This window comes from Poecilia formosa, unplaced genomic scaffold, assembly GCF_000485575.1.
Source record: "Poecilia formosa unplaced genomic scaffold, Poecilia_formosa-5.1.2 Scaffold6, whole genome shotgun sequence".
NCBI lineage: Eukaryota > Metazoa > Chordata > Actinopteri > Cyprinodontiformes > Poeciliidae > Poecilia > Poecilia formosa.
Window position 1 is genome coordinate 2,038,433 of NW_006799945.1, and position 20,183 is coordinate 2,058,615.

The following is a 20,183-nucleotide window of genomic DNA, read 5'->3' on the forward strand; positions in this document are numbered from 1 at the left end:
TTCTGTTGCTGTTGGTGGTGATTGTCTTAACTGCTTCAGTGGCAAAATTAAAAAAAAAAAAAAAAAATGGGGTTGGGGGTATAAGAAGAAAGCGTTTCTACCTTGACTCTCGGTGTTCGCAGTGGGTGAAACATGTTTGCTAGCTGCTTCTTTCGAGCAGCTAGCAAGCAGAGCGGCTCTGCCTTATCTCGTGGTGATCAACACTTTGCAGCCACGCAACGCCGCCGTTCCTCTGCTTGGATCTCCGGATACCTGCCTCTGAGCCTTCCAGGACCCCACTTTACTCTTCATGTTTCTAAAACTAATTATCTATCCGCCTAATTATCTATCCGCCACATCATCATCGAAATGCCCTCTGTTCTGTCTCAAGACTCCGGCCGCGAGTTTTCCCTCTTCCTCTTGCAGCTGAACACAGAACGCCACTGCCTGCTGGATGTTTTGCACACCATTCCTTATGTGCAAAACAAAAACCACTAAACTGCAAACAAATTACGAATTGGGTGTCACGGATCGCTCCAATATCAAAACTTTCCGCCAATTTCGCCATCTCACTGTTTTTTATTTTTCCCGCTACTCCTTTCGCGCCGCTAGTCCCTTTCCCGCTTCTCGTCTTTTCGCGTTACTTGCGTAACGTTCCTCGTCACTAAGCAAAAGCGGGGTTTTTTTTCCATATATTCTATAAATATGTACATATATTTTTTTCTTTTTCTTAGTAACAACACATCTGCTTTCATATTCTCAGGATAGCACTGTTTTTAACATTTCTATGATATTCTGGGGGAGGGAAGCTAAATTATTTTAGCATAACTCCAGTTTTACTTGGCATATCAGCAATTTAAAAAACGGGTGTGAGGTTAAATAAAATCTCCACTCTAAGTTCAAGTTGAAGTGAGACTCCGGGAGGCGGATTCTTGGGGCTTCGCTTTCCCAAGCCACAAGGGGCAGCATGGTGAAAAACGTATTTATTTATTTATTTTGTCACCATGTTATTCCTTCATCAAAAACATACCTGGAGTATTACTTTGTTTTGTTTATGCATGTTTGAGACATCCATGAATCTCCCGAGGTAGCACTGGAAGTGCAAAAAGGGATTGATTTCACCATGCTCCTCATTTTCCACGCAACAACTCCTACTCTCCTTGGAGCTGCAGCCTGTCTGCTGTGATGAACCCTCCTCCCTCCCAACACCCCCAATTAAAGAATAAAACAGCTACAGCAGACACAGCGTGTGCATTTGCTGCATTTCACAATGACTAAACAGTGAAAAGCTTTCATTTAAATAAAAAAAAATATAACAAAAGACAGAATAAGGAGCTCATCAAGCTTTATTATTAGAACATGCACAAATGAATGGTGTGCAATGTATAATTGAATTTAAGCTGTTTAATTTAGGAATGTGCATAGTGAGTGAATAAAATATTCAGCGATGTCAAGCACAGAGCCTGTAATAGGTAATCCTGCTTAACTTGGAACACCAAAGAATTCACAACTAAATGAAAATAACCTTGACAATAAATATCTAACATGAAAAAACCTCTGAGATATGAGGCCCATACTCTTGTCATCTTTGGAATCCTATATAACATTTTACAGATTTTTTTTTTTCAGTCCCTTTATCTTTTTGCATGTGCATGTTTTTCTACAACTGAAGTTGGAATCAGATTTCCAAACAAGACAAAAAAATAAATAAATAAAAATACAAGGAGCCAGAACAAACAGCAGTAATCGCATTTTAATCCTAACTTGCACCTCCAGCCTTCTCCAGCACATCTGTCGAGCCATTTTTCTCTCCCTTTAGGCCTGTAAAATCTGACTTGTTCGTTGGGTTCAGACTACGCTTGTGCCCTGTGTGCAGGTTGAGGTGTTCTTGCAGCCAACCCTTTTGGATGAACGTTTCATGGCACAGTGGACACCTGAAGGGCTTGACGTCAGGGTGAACGCGTATGTGCCGGGTTAGTTTGCTCTTCTGGGAAAAGCCCTCCCCACAGACCAAACAGGAATACTGTCTGTGTTCCTTCAGGTGGCCCATGTAGTTCTCAAGGTGCTGGAAGATTTTGTCGCACTTCCTGCACAGGTATGGTCTCTCAACTAGGACGCTGTGTGAAGCCTCTAGTAGTACATCTTCGCCAGGCTTTGTGGAGTGTGCCTCGGGGAGGTTAGATATTTTGGAATCTATCAGGACTCCTCCATGTTCCAGTTGAGCTTTGTGTGAATTATCTTGTTTTTCTTCATGTCCTACTTGTTCGTGTTGTTTTTGGGAGATGTCCACCAGCTTTCCGTGATCTGCAGCACTTCTAATCTCTAAAGCCCGGAATGAAATGAGGTCTCGATAAACTTCATCCTTGAGAGCTGCTGTGGGGTTTTTCACACCTTGCTCTGACTTCAAGGTGTCAAGCTCAAATTTTTGATCCTCTGTTGACTCCAATTTAGGTTTCACAAACTTCATGTCTTCTGTAGTCACATTAGTCTTTTCATTATCCACCTTAGATTCTTGGCTGACCCCATCCATGGCTTGACCAATAGCCACTCCTTCTTCCTTTGTCTTAACTTCCTGGATGCTGGTGCTGGGCTGGGCCACATCCTTTTCCCTCCGATTTTCAAAACTGGAACATAGCCAGCTTCTCTCTGGCTGCTGGTTTTCAGTTTCCTTGGAGCAACTTGCAGGTTTATTGGAAAACATAATGGGTTTAAGGAACTGCAGCACAGCTTGACTGCATTTCTCTACCACCTCGCTCATCTGGAGGATGCTGGCTGCGCTCAGGTAACTGACCAGTTCTGCCAAAGGTACCTGAATAGCAAAAAAAAAACAAAAAGGAAAACCAAACATTAATTGCATACAATTATCAATTCTGGTGAGATTACCTGTCTCTGATAAAGAAAAGCCTTTAACAGCAGAAGGAAGCCTCTATGTTTCACCAACCAGATGGTAAGGTCAATAAGCAATAATAGGAGATCATCAGGTATGACCGCTTTCCTTTTTCCTGTTGAAAAAAAGCCTTGGGGATGGTTTGTTGAAGACACTTAAAACACAGTTACAAGATCTCGAATACAAAATATCTTTATCATGTCAGGATGAACAACTCACATTGACTCTTAAACATGGCGGTGGAGGGAGTATGGTTTGGGCTGGAGGACTTTTTCATTGTGCAACTTGCAGTAACTGAATCAAACACACCATTCAATGAAATCAAAGTGGACAAACAAGCAGTGACACAATGTTGTTTGAAAGGGAGTTTCCTAAAGTTCTTCTACATCAAAACGGCAGACTGATAAAGTCAGGCCTATAGAACCTGCTGCTTCTAAATGCGCTTATACAAATGAGACGTTGTTTTTTTTACCCATGACTGCATCTCTGCTTACTGAGTACTGCACCTCGAGAAGTCCAGTGTAGCAGGATAGCAGCAGCGTCTTTGCCACTCTCGTGCTGGAAACTGCAGCCACACTCATCTCTGCCTGGTCTTCGTGGAGCAGGAACTGATCACGGAAGAAATCAGAGGATGCTGCAAGCACCACCCTGTGGCCGTGGAAGTGGACAGACTGGTCCACAGAGGTGTTTGGGCTTCCTAGGACGAGCGTGATGTCACAGAACCGATGGTCTTCTCTTAGAGCATTCATCTTGTGCAGGACGGAGTTCCCATGGGCAGGCAGACTGAAGTACAGAGTGTCGCAGGAGCTTGACATGATGATCTTCTGTTATCTAGGGTGAATAGTTAGATCACAATTTTACTTTTTAAAGACTCTCTGTTGTGAGTCAAAATTATTTCTTTCAATTGTATTGTATCAGTTACGGTTGAAAAGCTAACATTGATTCAACATGTAAGTCACCAGCCACTGTTTGTTTTATTTAAATATCAAAGCTTCAACATGGATTTAATATTTCAGCCATACCATATTTCAATGTTGATTCACTCATATTTTACTGTCTTGGTAGGTTTGCAATCACTTGCTTATGGCAGCGTAATACAACTTCATACAGCGATTATAAGAACTGTATTTTTGAAAAGAATTGAAAACCATGTATTAAACTCTTTCTTCCCCACAATTATGCAACACTTTGTTTTGGATTATTGCACAAAAACTACTGTTGCAAAAGTAGTAGTTAAAAGCTATTTTAAGTGTGTGTAATTGACTTTAAGTTACAGATATGGTTCACATAATTAAAGAAACGGCAAAATAGAATTATCAGGCACACGGATTTAAAGAAGCAGCCCCACCTTGTTCTGCAGGGTAATCCAGGTATAGTAAACAAAACGACGCTTCTTCAACTTTATTGGTAGAAAAATTAACTAAATGACTTTTTTTCAGATTTTATGCACTTGAAACTGGAAATTGCTGCTAATAGTCCCTGCATGCAGGAGGAAAAAAACAATTTCCCATCTCTGAGGAGTCTGCCTGACTCTGCGATCCATCTGCTCTGTACTGCAGACTCAAGAGATTCTGATCGACTCTGAAATCCTTAACTCTTTCAGTGCTTTGAGTAGGCCACAGCTGACTCTTCTGGACCAGCAGGGGAAGGCGTGCAATACCCCAAATGAACCACATGGTGGTGGTATTGCTCAGCAATATACTTATCACGTACACTCATTCGCTTCAGACTGCAACTCAAAAAGTTGAGTTGAAACTGGAGCCACACTCCTCTCTACTATGGTCTTCATGGAGCAGGAACTGATCCCGGTGGATTTTTGTTTCATCCTGTGGCTGTGGACAGACAGAGCTGCTTGGGTTCCAAAGGATGAGTAAGATGTCATGGAACCAATGTTCTTCCCTCGGAGAGTTCATCTTGTGCAGGATAAAGTCGAAATAAATACAGCTGGCTGATAAAAACAGTTGGCTTTGACTTAAAGTTTCAGATCTGCATATGTTTTGGTTCTGGATGTCCTCATCAGAAACAAGTTATTTTTTTTTTTATAACTGATTCTCCTCCCTGGTCATGTTTACTTTCTGTCTTATCTGGTTGGAGATGTTCCCTTGTTGATTTCCAGAGACTTTATTATTAGTTTCTACCTTAGTCACACAACAGGTCTCAGTTTCCGTCTCTCTCAATTAGTTTTCAGCAAGGCTTCCTTTTTCTGTTTTTGCAAGTTCACCGAGTCTTTGTAGTTGTCCTAGCTTGTCAGTTGTCGGTTAGTTTGACCTTTGGTGAATTCTGAAAAAAAAAATCTCCCTTACAAAACTTCAGGTTTTGCCCCATCAGCTTAGATAATAAATTAGTTCTCTGTTCCTTCTTCTTGCACTCAAGTCCCCTTTTGGCCTGTTAGAAACGAAATTAGCACAGCATTCTTTTACAAACACCTGAACAAACCTGATCTTTTGTCATTTTTTTTTTAATTCAAGTGAATTCTTTAGCAAAGTCACAGACACTTTAGCAAAGTATCTGTGGTAAACATCAAAATGTACTTCAGCTTCGTGTCATGATATGTTTGAAATTAGTTAGAGGATGTGGGTCTATATGGGTCTGTATGTGTCATACAAAGAGAAGCAGAGGATTCAGCCATCAAATGTTGTACATCTGGACCACTTACAAACTACACTGAGTAGACCTGGGACAATTTTTGGACACACCTGAACTCCATTAACTTTTTGATTTATTATCTTAATCTTTTTGTAAGTTGCCACTGATAAATCATTTCAGACTAAGTAAGAAGCAGAGTTAACCTTCAGACATGAAAATGTCTTGATCGTTTAAAAGATTGGGAATATTCTTACAAAAAGTCCTGTTATGGACTCATTAGATATTCAAACATCAAGGATAAGGTACGAGTGCTTTATTTCAGAAAAAAAATGCAAACAAGTAAAAGAAGCAAAACTGATGGCGGACAATGTCCAAACATTGAATCTGAGAGAAACTGTTCTCCCAAAAAGTATAAATCATTAGTGAGCTGCTCTCTGCTCAAGATAAGAGAACTTTATATTCACCCTGAAATTTTGACTCAGCTTGTCGGTTCCAAATACATAAAGGTTTATGTGATAACAGCAAAAGGATGGAGCAGCAAAGGCAATGTGGGAGTAACCTGCAGAGATTATTGTGGAGTGACAGAGTTTGAACAGTTCATTCAGACACACAGAAATTACTTTTAATTATTCATCAAAAATGCATGATTGTCAAGCATGTGATATGACGATCATGTCTAAAGTTAGCATCCTTACAGGCGCTGAAATTTTATTTGGTCCATTGTGTGGAAACTGAGGAATATTTTGAAACTTTCAAATTAACTTATGAGAACCGCGGATGATTTTTTTTCCTGAAAGTTTCTCAAGCGTCACATAACCTAAAAGAATGGTTATCAAAATGTATTAATATGCGTCAGAATTTTATGACTTTTATGAGATCTACACTCAGCAGACACTTTATTTGGTATGCCTTGTCAGTACCGGCTGGACACCCTACTGCCTGCAGAGCTGCCTTGATTCTTAGTGGCATAAATGATAAAATATATCAAAAGCACTAAGATTTTGGTCTATATTAGCTTCTTGGCATTATATAGCTGCTGTAGATTTGCCAGCTTGCACATCAATTGTCTTAAGCTTACTCATGTCCCAATCTTCAACATTGCAGATTTAAGTATTGCAGATGGTTGCTAAGACTGGGTTGTGCTTCCTTTCCACTGTTATCACATGCTTTCTGAAAACGAGGGTGACCGGTTTGATGCAAAGTGCCTGGACCTTCTCCGACAGACTACGTTTAACCAGTGGGAACAGCACAATAAGTACATCTTCCCCATGGTGAATCTTGTTGATGTCACACAGTGGGGATGTTTTTTTTTCAGCAAGGACAGGGAAGCTGATCAAAACTGATGGGAAAATGAATGGAAATAAATGTTGCAGGGCAACTGTGGAAGAAAACCTGCTGGAAGCTGCAAAGCACCTGAGACTGGGGTGGAGGTTTACCTTCCAGCAGGACAACAACTAGAGATACAACAAAAGGTTTAGATTAGATCTGCACAACATATGGAATCATAATCATCAATGGTCGTAGTATAAATGTTTACAATAGGGTGTTTTTAAAGGACTCCATGGAGGCTGTATTTGCAAAGTTATATTTCAAGTGAAACACATTGATATTTTGCGTATGTACTTGTCCACGTGGACAGCTCAGCCAAGGCTGAAGAGAGTAGGGGACTTGTTCGTGAGTTAGGTATTGAACATGTTTTCCATTGCTTTTTTTGTGTAAAGCAGGAAACAGGAAGCTGGCACAGCATACTTGTTGCTAAGATATGAGACTGATGTGCTTTGAGGGGTACTACACTCCCACCCTGGAAACTAAATGGTTACCAACATTTTAAATGGCTATGGGACGTCAGAGGTTGTATCCAAAGAATGTCATCATAAATTCATATCTTCCTAAAATCGTGCATTCTTCATCTTGGAGACATTTGAATTCCAGACCAAAATAAAACAGAGAGCATATGGCAAAACCTTCTCTTAAAAGTGTCAAATCTGACAGAGTTTCAGGGATTCTGCAATGAAAATTTGAAAAATAAATAAATAAATTAAAAAAACAGCCTCGAGATGGGAAGAATGGGGTTTCTAAAAAGTGCTGACTCAAAACCTGGAGAAAACACACACCACACTTTTCAGATTTGTGTTGGTGCAAGCTTGTGAAAACTGTGTATCATTTTCCTTTCATTTTTGTGATACTTTTACTTGTGTAAGATTTTCTTAAGTAATGCTAAATAGTAGCTACTCTTCCCCTATCTAGTTGCTTAATTGAACATTTTAATTTAGCGTAAACCACACACCCACAGAGTCCCATGGAGATTTCTTGTAAACACACAAACTTGTTAATATTATTTCCTATCTGCTGAGTGGCTTTTGGAGCACTAGCAGAACACATAAAAGTTATCTTGGCACCGGTGGTTGTTCAAGCACACTTAGGTCATCAAACTGAATTAAAAAGTTTTATGCTGGGAAAAAGTGAGCTTTGAAAATGTATGCTTGTGTCTTCATTTGAATTCTGTGGAAATTTTAGCAACACTTATTGTCGGAGGTGGTAGGAAATTAATTACATTTAGTTGAATAATATTTTTGATTACACTGTAATTTTAGAAGTAGCCTTAATACTTTTTATTTTTACTATATTGTCACGAATATAATGTGAAAAACCTGCTTGTAAACTGCACCACACGTTTACAACTTCTTTCACTTTGAGTGTTTTTTTCTATCTGCTGCGCCATTTGGAGGTCAGGTGATGAACATACAGTAAACAGTGTGTACTATATTTATAAAAGAAAGTTACTCAAGTACCTGAGTGTATGCTCCACATGAGTACAGTTATCGGCAACTCCATCAACCTGAGGATTAAAAAAGCGCTTATTGTGATCCAATAAAAAGTTGGTTTGTTGTCCGAGGTTAAATTAGAATGCGAGGGATTTAGTTGACTGTGGATTAAACGTACCAAGAAGCAGAAGATGAAAACAACTTGCTTGACCTGGCATCTTGCTCCGCCCAAACCATCCTCGTCACGGCGCAGTCGGTTTCCCCAACTGACGGACGGAGTCAGAGGAGAAGAAAGGAGTAACTATCAGAGGTTGTACACTTGGGTTCATGTCATTTTGTTGTTGTTTCTTACTTCAAAGAACGCAGCACGTCGTAATAAAAACACCTTCCGCCGAGTGAACAAGGTGGAGAAAGAGATGCGGGGAGCGGCAGAATGGCAGCCGGGGACAAATTAACGGAGCGGCTGTCGACGACTGGGGATTGTAGCATAGCTAGCTAATGCGGAGCCGACTGCTGGACTTCACGCCGACCTGAGTTCATTTGAGGGAACTCAGAGCAGCAACACATTGCAACAAGCTGGGTAAGAGTTTGGTCGTAATATTGCATGTGTTACGCCGCAACCATCTTTCTTCACCGTTTGCTTATTGGCTTCTCAGTTAAGGTGTAAAAACCCTGTTTTGTTGTTGTTTCTGGTGGTGTGTTACTTGATTGTCCATTTTGCGGGTGAAAATGTTGGCAGATTAATTAGATAAGCTTCAACAACTGAAGAGGGAATTGTAAAACACTTAATTTTCTGGTGGACTGTATTGTTCAAGGTCATACGATCGTCATATGATCATCCTTCAGGGTAAAAAAACAAAACAAAACTAATCCATAATACTTACTCAGACATAACTTGAGTTCATAAGGTCGTGTTATAATTTGCACAAGTAGCAGGTACATTTGCAAAATGTCTAATAAAGCATGTCGAAACAAAACGATTGACTCTGATCGAACTAGACAGCTGCTGCGTTTTAAAAACCGAACCTCGCTAATAACCAAGTCCGTAAATTTACATTGAAAGCTGAGAAATGATTTAACCCCTTAAATTACAAGAAAAAAAAAGGCTGATGCATTTATTTGAGATATTGTCATGAAACGTCTAGCAGATTTGTTGAATGTTTTTTTTTAGTAGTGGTTGGAACAGTCAAGTAATACTGTTCATGTTTTTACTGTTAAATATTGTACTTTTAAGTTGGAAAACTGTGACAGAGCAATATGCACGCATTGATATCAGTTGTGTAGACATGTACTACACACTTTTGCTTTACTACTAGACAACATTTGGTGTAATATGTAATGCAAAAACCCATACACGGATTTGCAAACAACTGCTTGGTCAAAAACGGTTGTTGTAATGTGCTCTGACATCATAAGTCTGTAAGCAAGGAAATTAGTGTGTTTCTCTAGCAGCTTAAAAAGTCCCTGCAGCAAACAGCTCAGTTGTTTTGTATCATTATATTTGTTCATTTCCAAAATTAAATGAAGTTTAATGTGCACTCATCACTTATACATCTCATTTTATGCCCTTTATATGTTGTTGGAAATTCCCAAATGAGACGTGGTAATTTGGTAGAAGAAAACTAAATCAGGAAAATGCACTTATTTTAAGTTTTGCGGAATTAGATCATATGTATTTTCATATGAGATCACCTCCACAATGCATTAGTCATAAGCATTTTATAACCTTTAAAATCAAATGTCCATGTCATTTCACTTACTTTTTGGATTTCACTGGTTGACTTCATAACCCCTTCCTCCTGTGTGATGTCTCGTTGGTTCTCTTATCTTGGTTTTGTTATATGTATTATAAATTGTTAGGACACTGACAGGCTTACCAGATTTCTGTTTACCTAAACATTTCAATCATACTTACATAATGAGCCTGGGTTTAACGCTCAGTCTCTCCTGGTATCCACATTCAAAATTGGATGAAAGGGTTAGGAGTTTCAGCTCCTTGCCATCTTCTTTTTAAAGCTCCAAATGTAATTGAACAATTGCCTCAAAGGCTTTTTCATGAGTAGGTGTGGGCAGTTTCTTTGTCGTGCCATTATCAATTAAGTTGATTAAAGGCCTGTAGTTGATTTCAGGTGTAGTGTTCGCATTTGGAAGATTTTGCTGTAAACAGACAACATGCTGACAAAGGAGCTCTACATACAGGTGAAACAAACAATGTTTGCTAAGCTGCAAGAACAACAACAAAAACATATTTGAGAAATTGCTGCAACACAATAGAAGTGGAAAAATTCAACGTCTGCCACATCCTGATAAAGAAAGAAAGCACTGAATGACTTGGATGTCCGTGGAGGAGAACATGGATGATCGCAGAATCATTTCCAGAAACCTCCGTCACAACAGCCGACCAGATGAGCAACACCCTTCAGGAGGTAGGCATACCAATATCCAAGTCAACCATAAAAAGAAGGCTGCATGAAAGCAAACAGAGGGTTCACATCACGGTGCAAGCCAGTCATCACCCTCAAGAATAAAATAAGCTAAATCGGCTTTTGCAATAAACATCTAAAAAAGTTAGCACGGCTCTGGAAGAACTTTCTTTGGACAGACGAAACCAAGATCAACCTCTACCTAAATGATGTCAAGAAAAAAGTATGAAGAAGGTGGAGAGAAGCTCCTGATGAAAAGCGTACCACATCATTTGCAAAATATGGCAGAAGCAGAGTGATGACTTGGGTCTTTATGGCTGTCAGTGGCGCTGAGACACTAGTGATAATGATTATAGGACAGAAACAGTCGATTGAGTTCTGAGGTGTTGGAATCCAGTTAAATGTAGTCAAACAGATTGATGTGTTTATGGTGTTTCATAATGCAAATGAACAATGACCTAAAACATTCAGCCAAAGCAACCAAAAAGTAATCCAAGTATAAAAATTTGCTCATAAAATAAATTGTTAAAAAAAAAAAAAGGATGAAATGGTCCCTTGGTAGGTATGAGTTGATGCATAGTCAGTGCAAAACATCCGGAGGAAATCAGATGTCTGTACCAACGAAGAAACGGGATGAAATACCACGAAATGATCAAAACTGCAAAATTAAAAAAGTGATGAAGGAATTAAAGTGGCTGATTTAATAATAATAGAGTTGTTTGGGTGTCAGTGAAAGATTATTGTGCGAAATGATTAACAAAGTCAGTAAACTGGGGGAATGTGATGATGTTCAGGTGGTGTATTAGGAAGGAGATTATCTCTGGAGTTTTGTTATTGTCTGTTTATTTTTTTAGCTATTAAAAGCATTTATAAAATTAGTTGCAACACAGGCAAAACCTATTTAATCTCCATTTAACAGAAAACGTCTCCGTTTTGTCAGCTTTCCTTTTCGGGTCTTCCATCAACCGACTCTTAAATAATTTGCCTTGTGTCACATACTTTGAGTTTGTCCTAAATGTTCTGCTTGTAGTCATGCTGAAAGTTGTTGAAATATTAATCATTATAATACATATCAGCTTCTTAGGTTCTATGTGGACAAAAAAAAACAAACAAACATCCAACATAACAGCTTTTTTTCATCTTTGGTCATCTCAGCATGTTGTTTGTCAGTTTTACGACGTTCTGTTTGTATTCTCAGCATTTCTGTGGTCATTCTGGTTGAGCCTTTGCTACTAATTGCCCCAAGTCTGGAGATATGAAGATATTCTCATTCAATCTCAATAATGGCTTGGGAGGCCTTCAAGAGAACATTGCAAGCATATCAGGGATATGTGTCCCAGAAGAAGGATCACGGAGAGTTCACATGTTTTCATCTGGTATAGGAATTATCCATTTGCAGAAGAAGACCATAGAAATGCGCTCTTCTTTTCCCACGTGAACTAAAACTGTACAAAAGGCATGCATCCTATGATTTAATATTTTATTTTCAAAAAATCTTACTTTTTTGTAAAGTCTTTAATAAGCAGCTTTGAAAACTTCTTTGCTCTTCTAATAACATAATTGACAGTTCCAGACATTTGAAGCGAAAGCCTGAGTCACGTTGCTAAACACTGCTCTTATTTGACTGGAGTGATGTTTTATGTAGATGATTAATTTCAGAAGTTGGCTCGTCAATTTCTCTTCAGAACAAACTGTTTCCAGTTCAGATGTCCTGAGAATGTCTCTTCATTCTGGTTTTTTGTGTTCAAGCTTTAAAGTTCGCGACGTTTGAATCAGTCTTGACAAATAACGCCAATATGGACTGTTATTCTGACTCTATATCCTGTTAGAGGAACCTCTCGGAGGATACAGTAAGTTTACATTTGTCACATCAAACTGTGCTGGAGTTATTGTTTCTCCAGCAACATATGTGCTTTTCTTCTTCTGATGTAGCGTTTCACTTGCATGTAGGCAGGGTTGATTCATTTGACAAGACTTCAGTTTTCATTCTGGGCTTTACTGGAAGAAAACAACTGATGACAGACATGTTTGAAGGGAAAGTACATTCTTGGTGCATCTAAAATCATGTCTTACAGTTTTATTCAGGTCAGAAGAGCGAACTGCTCTGTCAGCTGCTATAGTTACAAAAAAATGGGGTTGGCAGGTTTGAAATGGAACAAGAAGAAACAACAAAGTCTTGCCTGAAAGATGTTCAGTTATTGTCATGTAAGCCTGGGCAATTAAAAAACTCCTGTTTGGTAATGTTGAACAGCTTGTCCGACTCTGCCGGGAGAGAGTGAAAAATCCATATCAAATAATTTCCGAATGAACTTGATTGGTTTTTGATCAAAGTATTTCAAAAAGCTGATTTTCCATAATGTTTTGTTTTAACTTTTAACAGAGCAATGCTTTCACTTTGATATAAAACCGTAGTAAGCAGTGTGTGAAAACAAGTATGAACACGTGCAGGAAAAGGAAACTCCTGCACACCCGCCTCACTTTCATGGCTTTATTCTGTGGTTTGTTCTGTATGTTTTTCATTGATGATGTCATGTGAAAAGTTTTGCCAAAGTTACTCAGGTGTGACGATTAGGGTGTTTTTGTTTACCAAACGGCAAATGCCCCCAGCACCTTTGTCGATGGACTCGATGGATGGATGTGTATGTACTGAAAGAAAATAACGCATACAGTAGGGGAAAAGGCAAGAAATAAAAATAAATAGGGAAATAAATAATTATTTAAATATTTATTTATAATAAAATCAGCATCTCTACAATTTTTCTCATAGAACAAGCTTTTAGTTGCTTATAAGGATTCCCAATGGCTGCAGTATGATTTTCATCCTCACACCTGAATACTGTTTGTGCAGCTCTGTTTTGATTGTATTGTAATAAAATGTATCTAAAGCATTTTAAAGTTATATTGCATTTTTGGGGCAATCGGCCAGAGCAGATGGACATAGTTAATAAATAAGACTGTTGTGGGGGTTTTTGAATAAGATGCGGACACAAAAAAATAGTCTTAGAATGAAAATGTCACAAAGTGTTTTGTCTTTTATTACTTACATCCTTTGCCTTCATTTTAGTTTCAAAGTACATAGCACCACAAATGTCCTGTGACTTTTACACAAGCATATTTTTCGAAGAAAAAAGTAACCCATATCCTGTTTTCGCCTCTGAAAGGAGACAAAATAGAAAAAAAACAAACAAAAAAAAAAATAAATTGTGTGAGAATGTAATCGTTTAAATGTATGCTCCAATCTTCTGAAATATGAGAGAAGGCCAGCTGCTTTCCTGTTGCCAAGTGGACATTCGAGGCATGAGAAAAACCTGAACTGTAGAGAGGGTGGATATTCAGTTGTCAAATCAGTAGCAAATCAATATAACATTTCAATTATGAAAAATAAGAACATCTAAGATAAATTTAGATTTAGTTACAGCTGCAGTTCATGCTCGTGTCAGTTGATCAGATTCAGTATTTAAGCGTTATAAAGACTGATAGTATGTTAGTTACAACCAGGCACGACCGAATGTTTTGCAAATGATTGCACTTGTTTGAAAATCACCTCATCTTCTATATACTTCTTTTATATTATGAGCACAGTTTTAATGAGTGAGTTTTTTTTTTTTTTTTACTTAATTAACCCGTAGGCATTTGGGATAAATGAGTCCATGATGTATTAATAACTAAGTTTATATGCACAACAATTTTCTATCTGCTGACCTTTGCAAACATTTGACTCTACCTCAATTTATGTTGCATAAAATATCTCGTTAAGCGCTGACTGCTTAATTACTTTTTTCCACAGTGTGTGTCATTTGTGTTCACAAACAGCCTCAATTACAACCAAGCCACTTGCGGTTGGTGCTATATCGAAATGGCTATTTGTTGATTTCACCAAGGTAGGCTTGATCTAATTTATGCACAGTTCGGTCATAATTTCGTCTTTACATTGATTTAACTTTCTTTGAAGCATTTTTTTCTTGTTAAACTTAGATTTTACATTTTTAGTTTTTTCCTGTACTAAACTTATAAAATGCTTTTCTGATTTTTGTTGTTGTCTCTACAGACAGAAACAACTGAAAGGTTTAGTTTACATGGATCAGAAGTGGCAAAAACAGATTTTTCGATATTTTACCTGCTGTTGTCAAACAGGTTGGATCAAAAGAAATGCTGAACGGATGATTGATGCATCTTATAAAGAAATCAAAATCACTGTTGCTTAAAGAATATACACAGGCTAAACACACACTAGAAATGCTTGGGAACTTGTAAACCTTCTAAAACAAATATACGGTTGCATAAGCAAAGAAGGTGCGCAGTACCAGTAAAAGGCAATGTGAACTTTAGACAACATCCCTGCAAGTGACCAAATTCTACTTCTATTTACTTTAGCTTTAGTGATCTATCCTGTCATTTGGTTGCAGTACAGAGATTCAACTGATAGCACACTGCGATGTGTGTGTTTATGTTAGTGTCTGCGGTTAGTAACTAGCTATGACATAGACAATAACATGACTGGGAAAATGGGAAGTTTTATTTAGTATTTTAAGGGTAAGACATGTTCTTCACCACATAGTGAGGCAAGTTTCACTTTTAGATCGAATATTTCATCCTAAAAAAAACCGATCTGCTCTATACTAATCAAAATTGTGTATTTGGTTGTAAGGTGGGCTACATTTGGTATGATTTGACATCTTGGAGTTTTGTACTCGTTGATCTTCTACAACAAATAAGACTGTTGTGCAGATAGCACAGCTGGTTTGAGGTGGGGACTGTGAACATTTTTGAGACGGGTTGTTTTGCACAGCTTCTCTGTAGCATGCAGATGGTGTATAAAGTACCGTCACTCTCCCCTACTGCTGACTCCTCCTTCTGTTTTTATATCAGTCTTTGAAGGGGATTTCCCTTTCAAAGCGACACAGGCTGAGTTCTAAGGTGTTGATGTTTCTAACTGATTGGAGGTATAATGAGGAGATGAAAAAGCATTACTTGAATCGCTATCATTATTTTACATAGTTTGCCTGGGTTGCGGCTGTTGACAACTGTTGCTGTTGGAGTTTTTTTTAATAAGTCACTTGAGAAAGTTTTTGGCCTTTTCAGCTGTGAGTCAGTGTGAACGGTCTTTGCTAGCTCTTCCCTTGTGGACACCAGAACCTTGCAAGTTTTTCTCAGAAAAGCACAAAGGTACTTTCCTGTCAGGACCATGGCTCATTTTTCTGAGGGGTTGCTGTTTTCTACTTTGCCAAACATCTGGCATGTGTTTTATTAAGCAGTCTTTGCAAGTTACATCATAGAATTAAATGATTTTGTCAGCATAAATCAATGAGGTCAACTGATTCATTGCTGGCATTTTGCCCTGGGGGTTTCTACAAATTTTAAAGTAAAAAATAAAAAATCAATTGAAATCTTTGGAGTGCTCAGCAGTCGCTGTAGGATCTTATCTGAGGTCCTAATGCCGGGCTCTATACCAGTCAACTCAGTGTTTTATATATTGTTTGGATTTGATTTTTGGCATACTAGAGGTATGGCCAGCTCGAGAAGATAAAGGGTACAAACTGCAAAGTGTCGGAAAAACATGCAGTTTTGTTATAATTGTTAAATATTTAAATAATTTCTGTGTTTTACCTCACATTTTCACCACTTCTCTCATATTTTTTCCAATGTCCACAACACTCTTCTGAGCTTCAAGACCACAAAAATCTCAATTAGATGCACCACAGAAATGGTCAAAAATATTCTTGTCATGCAGAGCAGAAAATAATCAATGCACTTAAATATAGTAACTTATCAAATACTGAATCCAAGATGTCCAAGCTGCAGTCTTTGATATATTTTGCACATACCCTCGGACATACACACGAACTGGACCAGAAGTTTGGGTCGGATCAACCACTTGTGGTGAAATGAAATAGTGATAATATTGTCAGTAAGTTGAAATTTTGAGTTTCTTATGTTTGTTGAAATGTTGAGGCAATAATATGGATATTAATGATTGTTTTCTTTGCCTTTTGTCTGATAATATATGTTTTAGCTCCTATGCACACGGAAACCAGATTTAAGGCAAAAAATTTAAGGCAAAAAAAACAAACAAAAATCAGCCACTGACTAAATTAGTTATTTATCAGAAAATTACCATACCTTACTATGTTTTACAGGACTAAAAATGAATTAGTAGGGGTTAAAAGAAAAATCTCCAGCTGGTCAACTGTATATAAAAGAGAGATTCCCATAAAAACCCTGGAAATGTACCAAAAAGGCATTTGTATGGGAAAAACGGTAACAGGAATGTCATGGCCGATGGAGCCTTCTGAGAAGATTCCATTCTTTGTTTACAATTTTGTCAATGTTTTTTTTTTTTTATGAAGATGGTTAAAAAAGCTTTCATATTCTAAAGAGAATACAATTTACTAAACAGACCAGGGAACAGATGAGTTAATGTGTGCTCACAAAACGTATGCATAAGCCTTTTTCTGCATATTAAATAATGTTTATCAGAGGAGCGTGAGCTGAAAAGTTTTATACCTTACAAAATCTGCTTGACTTAGTGTGCAGAGCACTGCAGAGTATTTCAATTTCTACAACATGATGATGTTGCTGGTCGATCTTAATAAGACTTTAGGCTCAGAGCTAGCTAGAAATTTATCTATTTTTATTTTTTATTTTTTCTGTTTATAGTGGTTTATTCTCAATGTTTTCCACATTCACTATCTGTATTTGAAAAACAGTCTCCAAGTTTTATTTGAAATGAGCGACTTTGTCATGATGCTTGCCTGTGTGACCCATTTTGGGCTGTGCTCCTCTGTCAGTGGCTACGCTGTGCTTTTGTTTTTTCTCTTGTTTTAACCTGACCCAGTTTGAAACCGCTATTGAGTCATTTGTTCAGAACATATTGTTAATTTTAATTTTAATTTTTTTTTAATGTTTTCCTGTTTGGTTGAATTTTTTGCATTTGTACTTCTAATTATACTGCATGAAAACCTCATAAAATAGACAAATGACGTTGTTCTGTCGTCTTTATCTAGCTTTTGCTTAATCCAGCACTGATGCATGTAATTTGCATTGCAGTGCTCCATCACAATTAAGGGATACAGACTGAAGGTTTGTCAAAGTTATCGTAGTTCTCCAAGGAACAGCGTTGTAACTTTAAAGGAAGCTCAACATGTTTTTGATTGAATTGCCCAGTTCATGTCAGTTGAATAGGAGGCACTTGTAGCTGCCAGTGGACCGGAGTGATGATAAGCAGTAAAATGTGACTGAACTGATATCCATAAGCCAAACAAGCTTGACTGATAACACACATCTGACTCCCTGTCTGCAGGCTTGGTGATAAACGTTTTGGGTGTGTAAACAGTAACAAAAATGATGAGTGAACTGTCTTTTTTTTTCTTCTTTCCATTCTTCTCTATAGGCTTGTTTTAAGTTTCCAACCATGCAACCTCAGCAATGTCAGTGTAACCTAAAATAAAGGATTTAAAAATATTTAGCATTGCTGGCCCTTACAAAAGCTTTCAGACTCTAACATTTGGTCATATTACAGCCATAAACTTGGACCTATTTCATTGGAAATGATCTGATAAACTTATTGTAGAGTATAATTGAAGAAAAACAACATATGGTTTTCAAAACTGTTTTACATATTAAAATGATAAAAAGTGAGGCATGTAATTGCATTAATGTCATTCAGTTAATACAGAACCACCTACTGCTGTAGTTATAGCAGCAAATCTTTCTGGGTTTGTCTACCAGCTTTACATATAGATCAAGCTCAGTCACTTATGTTCAATATGCTCTTTGGATTATTTGCTTTGTTGTATAATTTTTAAAAACTACATTTTTATGCTGGGAAATCAGGATAAAACCGAGATTGTAATTTTGCTGCAAAGGAGTTGTGTGACATTTTTAACTAAATTGCCCAGCAGTGAGCCAAAAGCTGACTCAACTGCATTTAGACACGTCTTCAGGAACCGCTGCCTTCACTCACTTATTTTTTGACTTATTTCTCCTTTTGTTGCAGTTTTTCAGTAAAGAGCACATGGCCCTTATCCTGCTGACAGACATGGACCCTCTTTCTTCCAACCCGACAACAGTTGACAGCTTATCCGCGGACCCCTACCCCAAGCAGGAAGTAAAGGAAGTTACTTTAACTCTTCACCTTTACCACCTGGGAAAGACTGAAGGACGAGGCAGCTGCTCAGAAGACACCCTCACATTTCCACCGGGAGAGTATGTAGCAGAGGAACTGTGCATCACTGCTGCCAAAGCTTGTGGTGAGTTACATTAGCATTTCAGTTCTCAGTTTAGCCTATACTACTGTCATTTTGGTAGCTATTTATTGTTTAGCTGATTTAGGTCTTTACTTAGCAAATCTTTTAATGGTTTTTGCACACACACACAAAAAAAATCTAATCCGTTTCACCCCCGAACAATCATCTTGGGTTTATAGGCAGTTGCTTACTGTGCTCTGTTTACGTGTTTCTTAAGTGTTTACATCGTGTTCTAATTTTTAACATCACATCTTATTGTTCCTGTAACACTGTTTGGTTCTGCTTTTGATGATGTTTGTGCGCCTTGCTGAGGAACCACACCTGCTCTAAATGCAGCATAGCAGAAAGCAGATCTGATCGGAAGGTTTTCTTTGTTGTTGTTGTTGTTGTTTTGTTTTAATCAATAAACAAATACGTGTAGTGAAAATTCTGTATAAAACAGGTATGGTCATTCCACCAGTATTTCTGATATTTAAAGCAAACTACGAATCAATAAATATCAGTATCGACAATTATCGATATCGCAAATAGGAGACGCTTATATAATAAGTTTTTCAGCCATATCGTCCATCCCTAACACAGACTAGTACTGACAACATATTAAACACTGTTTGCTGTAAATATAGATGGCACTGTACATTAGTCTTGTTTTGCTCTTTTGCCTTGCATGAGCTAGTAGGTTTTGAAATGATTAAATTAGTCGCAAGTATCAGTCATTCAGGCTTTTGTTCAAAGTGCTTCTTTGAACCTTGACTGTTCTTGGACATATTTTGCATCTAACAGCCAATAATTTCACATTTATGGTTGTTTTTATGTGGTGTAATCCGCCCACATATAAACTAAGAATATGTTTTGTTTTAACATTTAACATTATGGGGATAAACCAATTTTAAATTGGGTCCTTAGGGCTTTGTCACTCCAGAGCTGTGTGTTGCTCTTTAAACGAACTTTGTTTGGCCAGATCCAAACTTTGGGGCCGATCAAACTAGCAAACTCTGGTTCACCTGGAAACCTGAGTATCTGTTTTCTTGCAAGTGTACTCTGGTACAGTTTGGTGAGTGGGAAATGCAAATAAACTGTGCTGCGAACCAAAGCTGGCTGCTTGCCTGCTCCTAATACTGGGCAGCTTCTTGCGATGAAGCCATTAGGTATGAACTCCAAAGAGAAACTTAAATTCTGCTTTCATCTTCTGTTGCTCCATTGCTTGTTTGTGTTGTGAACGAGCTGGCTAATGGAAATGAGTTTTCAGCTAATGAGAAACAAACTCACTGAAGATGACTCCTAAAGAGCAGCAGGA

General features: G+C 38.0%; 2 protein-coding genes across 5 annotated transcripts in view; one reads left to right on the plus strand and one right to left on the minus strand.

Annotated features, from left to right (window-relative positions):
- Positions 1-1,307: 1,307 nt before the first annotated feature.
- On the minus strand, positions 1,308-8,481 carry LOC103148027 (zinc finger and BTB domain-containing protein 26). Of its 4 annotated transcripts, none has more exons than XM_016679090.1 (4): positions 8,396-8,481; positions 6,845-6,906; positions 3,373-3,697; positions 1,308-2,788 (listed from the first exon to the last, which is right to left on the minus strand). In XM_016679090.1, the coding sequence occupies exons 3-4, from the start codon at positions 3,679-3,681 to the stop codon at positions 1,739-1,741; spliced, it is 1,359 nt and encodes a 452-aa protein (XP_016534576.1). In that variant the 5' UTR covers positions 3,682-3,697; positions 6,845-6,906; positions 8,396-8,481; the 3' UTR covers positions 1,308-1,738. The 4 variants fall into 4 exon arrangements, with proteins under 4 accessions (XP_016534576.1, XP_016534579.1, XP_007566690.1 ...); XM_016679093.1 differs by lacking the exon at positions 6,845-6,906 and adding an exon at positions 8,245-8,291 and having other exon boundaries at positions 8,396-8,474; XM_007566628.2 differs by lacking the exons at positions 6,845-6,906; positions 8,396-8,481 and adding an exon at positions 8,245-8,386.
- A 16-nt stretch (positions 8,482-8,497) lies between these two features.
- Positions 8,498-20,183, plus strand: part of jak2a (Janus kinase 2a) — a 32,659-nt gene continuing 20,973 nt past the window's right edge. The window contains exons 1-2 of the mRNA XM_007566614.2: positions 8,498-8,797; positions 18,637-18,889. Of these exons, the coding sequence (XP_007566676.1) occupies positions 18,655-18,889 (235 nt within the window). The 5' untranslated portion in view covers positions 8,498-8,797; positions 18,637-18,654. The remainder of the gene's footprint in view (positions 8,798-18,636; positions 18,890-20,183) is intronic.

What these genes read in the sequence shown, in the direction of transcription:
- LOC103148027 (XM_016679090.1), bottom strand. Translation starts at nt 3,681, where the DNA reads ATGTCAAGCTCCTGCGACACTCTGTACTTCAGTCTGCCTGCCCATGGG. An exon ending in GCTACACTGGACTTCTCGAG is followed by an intron (nt 2,789 to 3,372) that starts GTGCAGTACTCA and finishes TTTGCTATTCAG; the next exon opens with GTACCTTTGGCAGAACTGGT.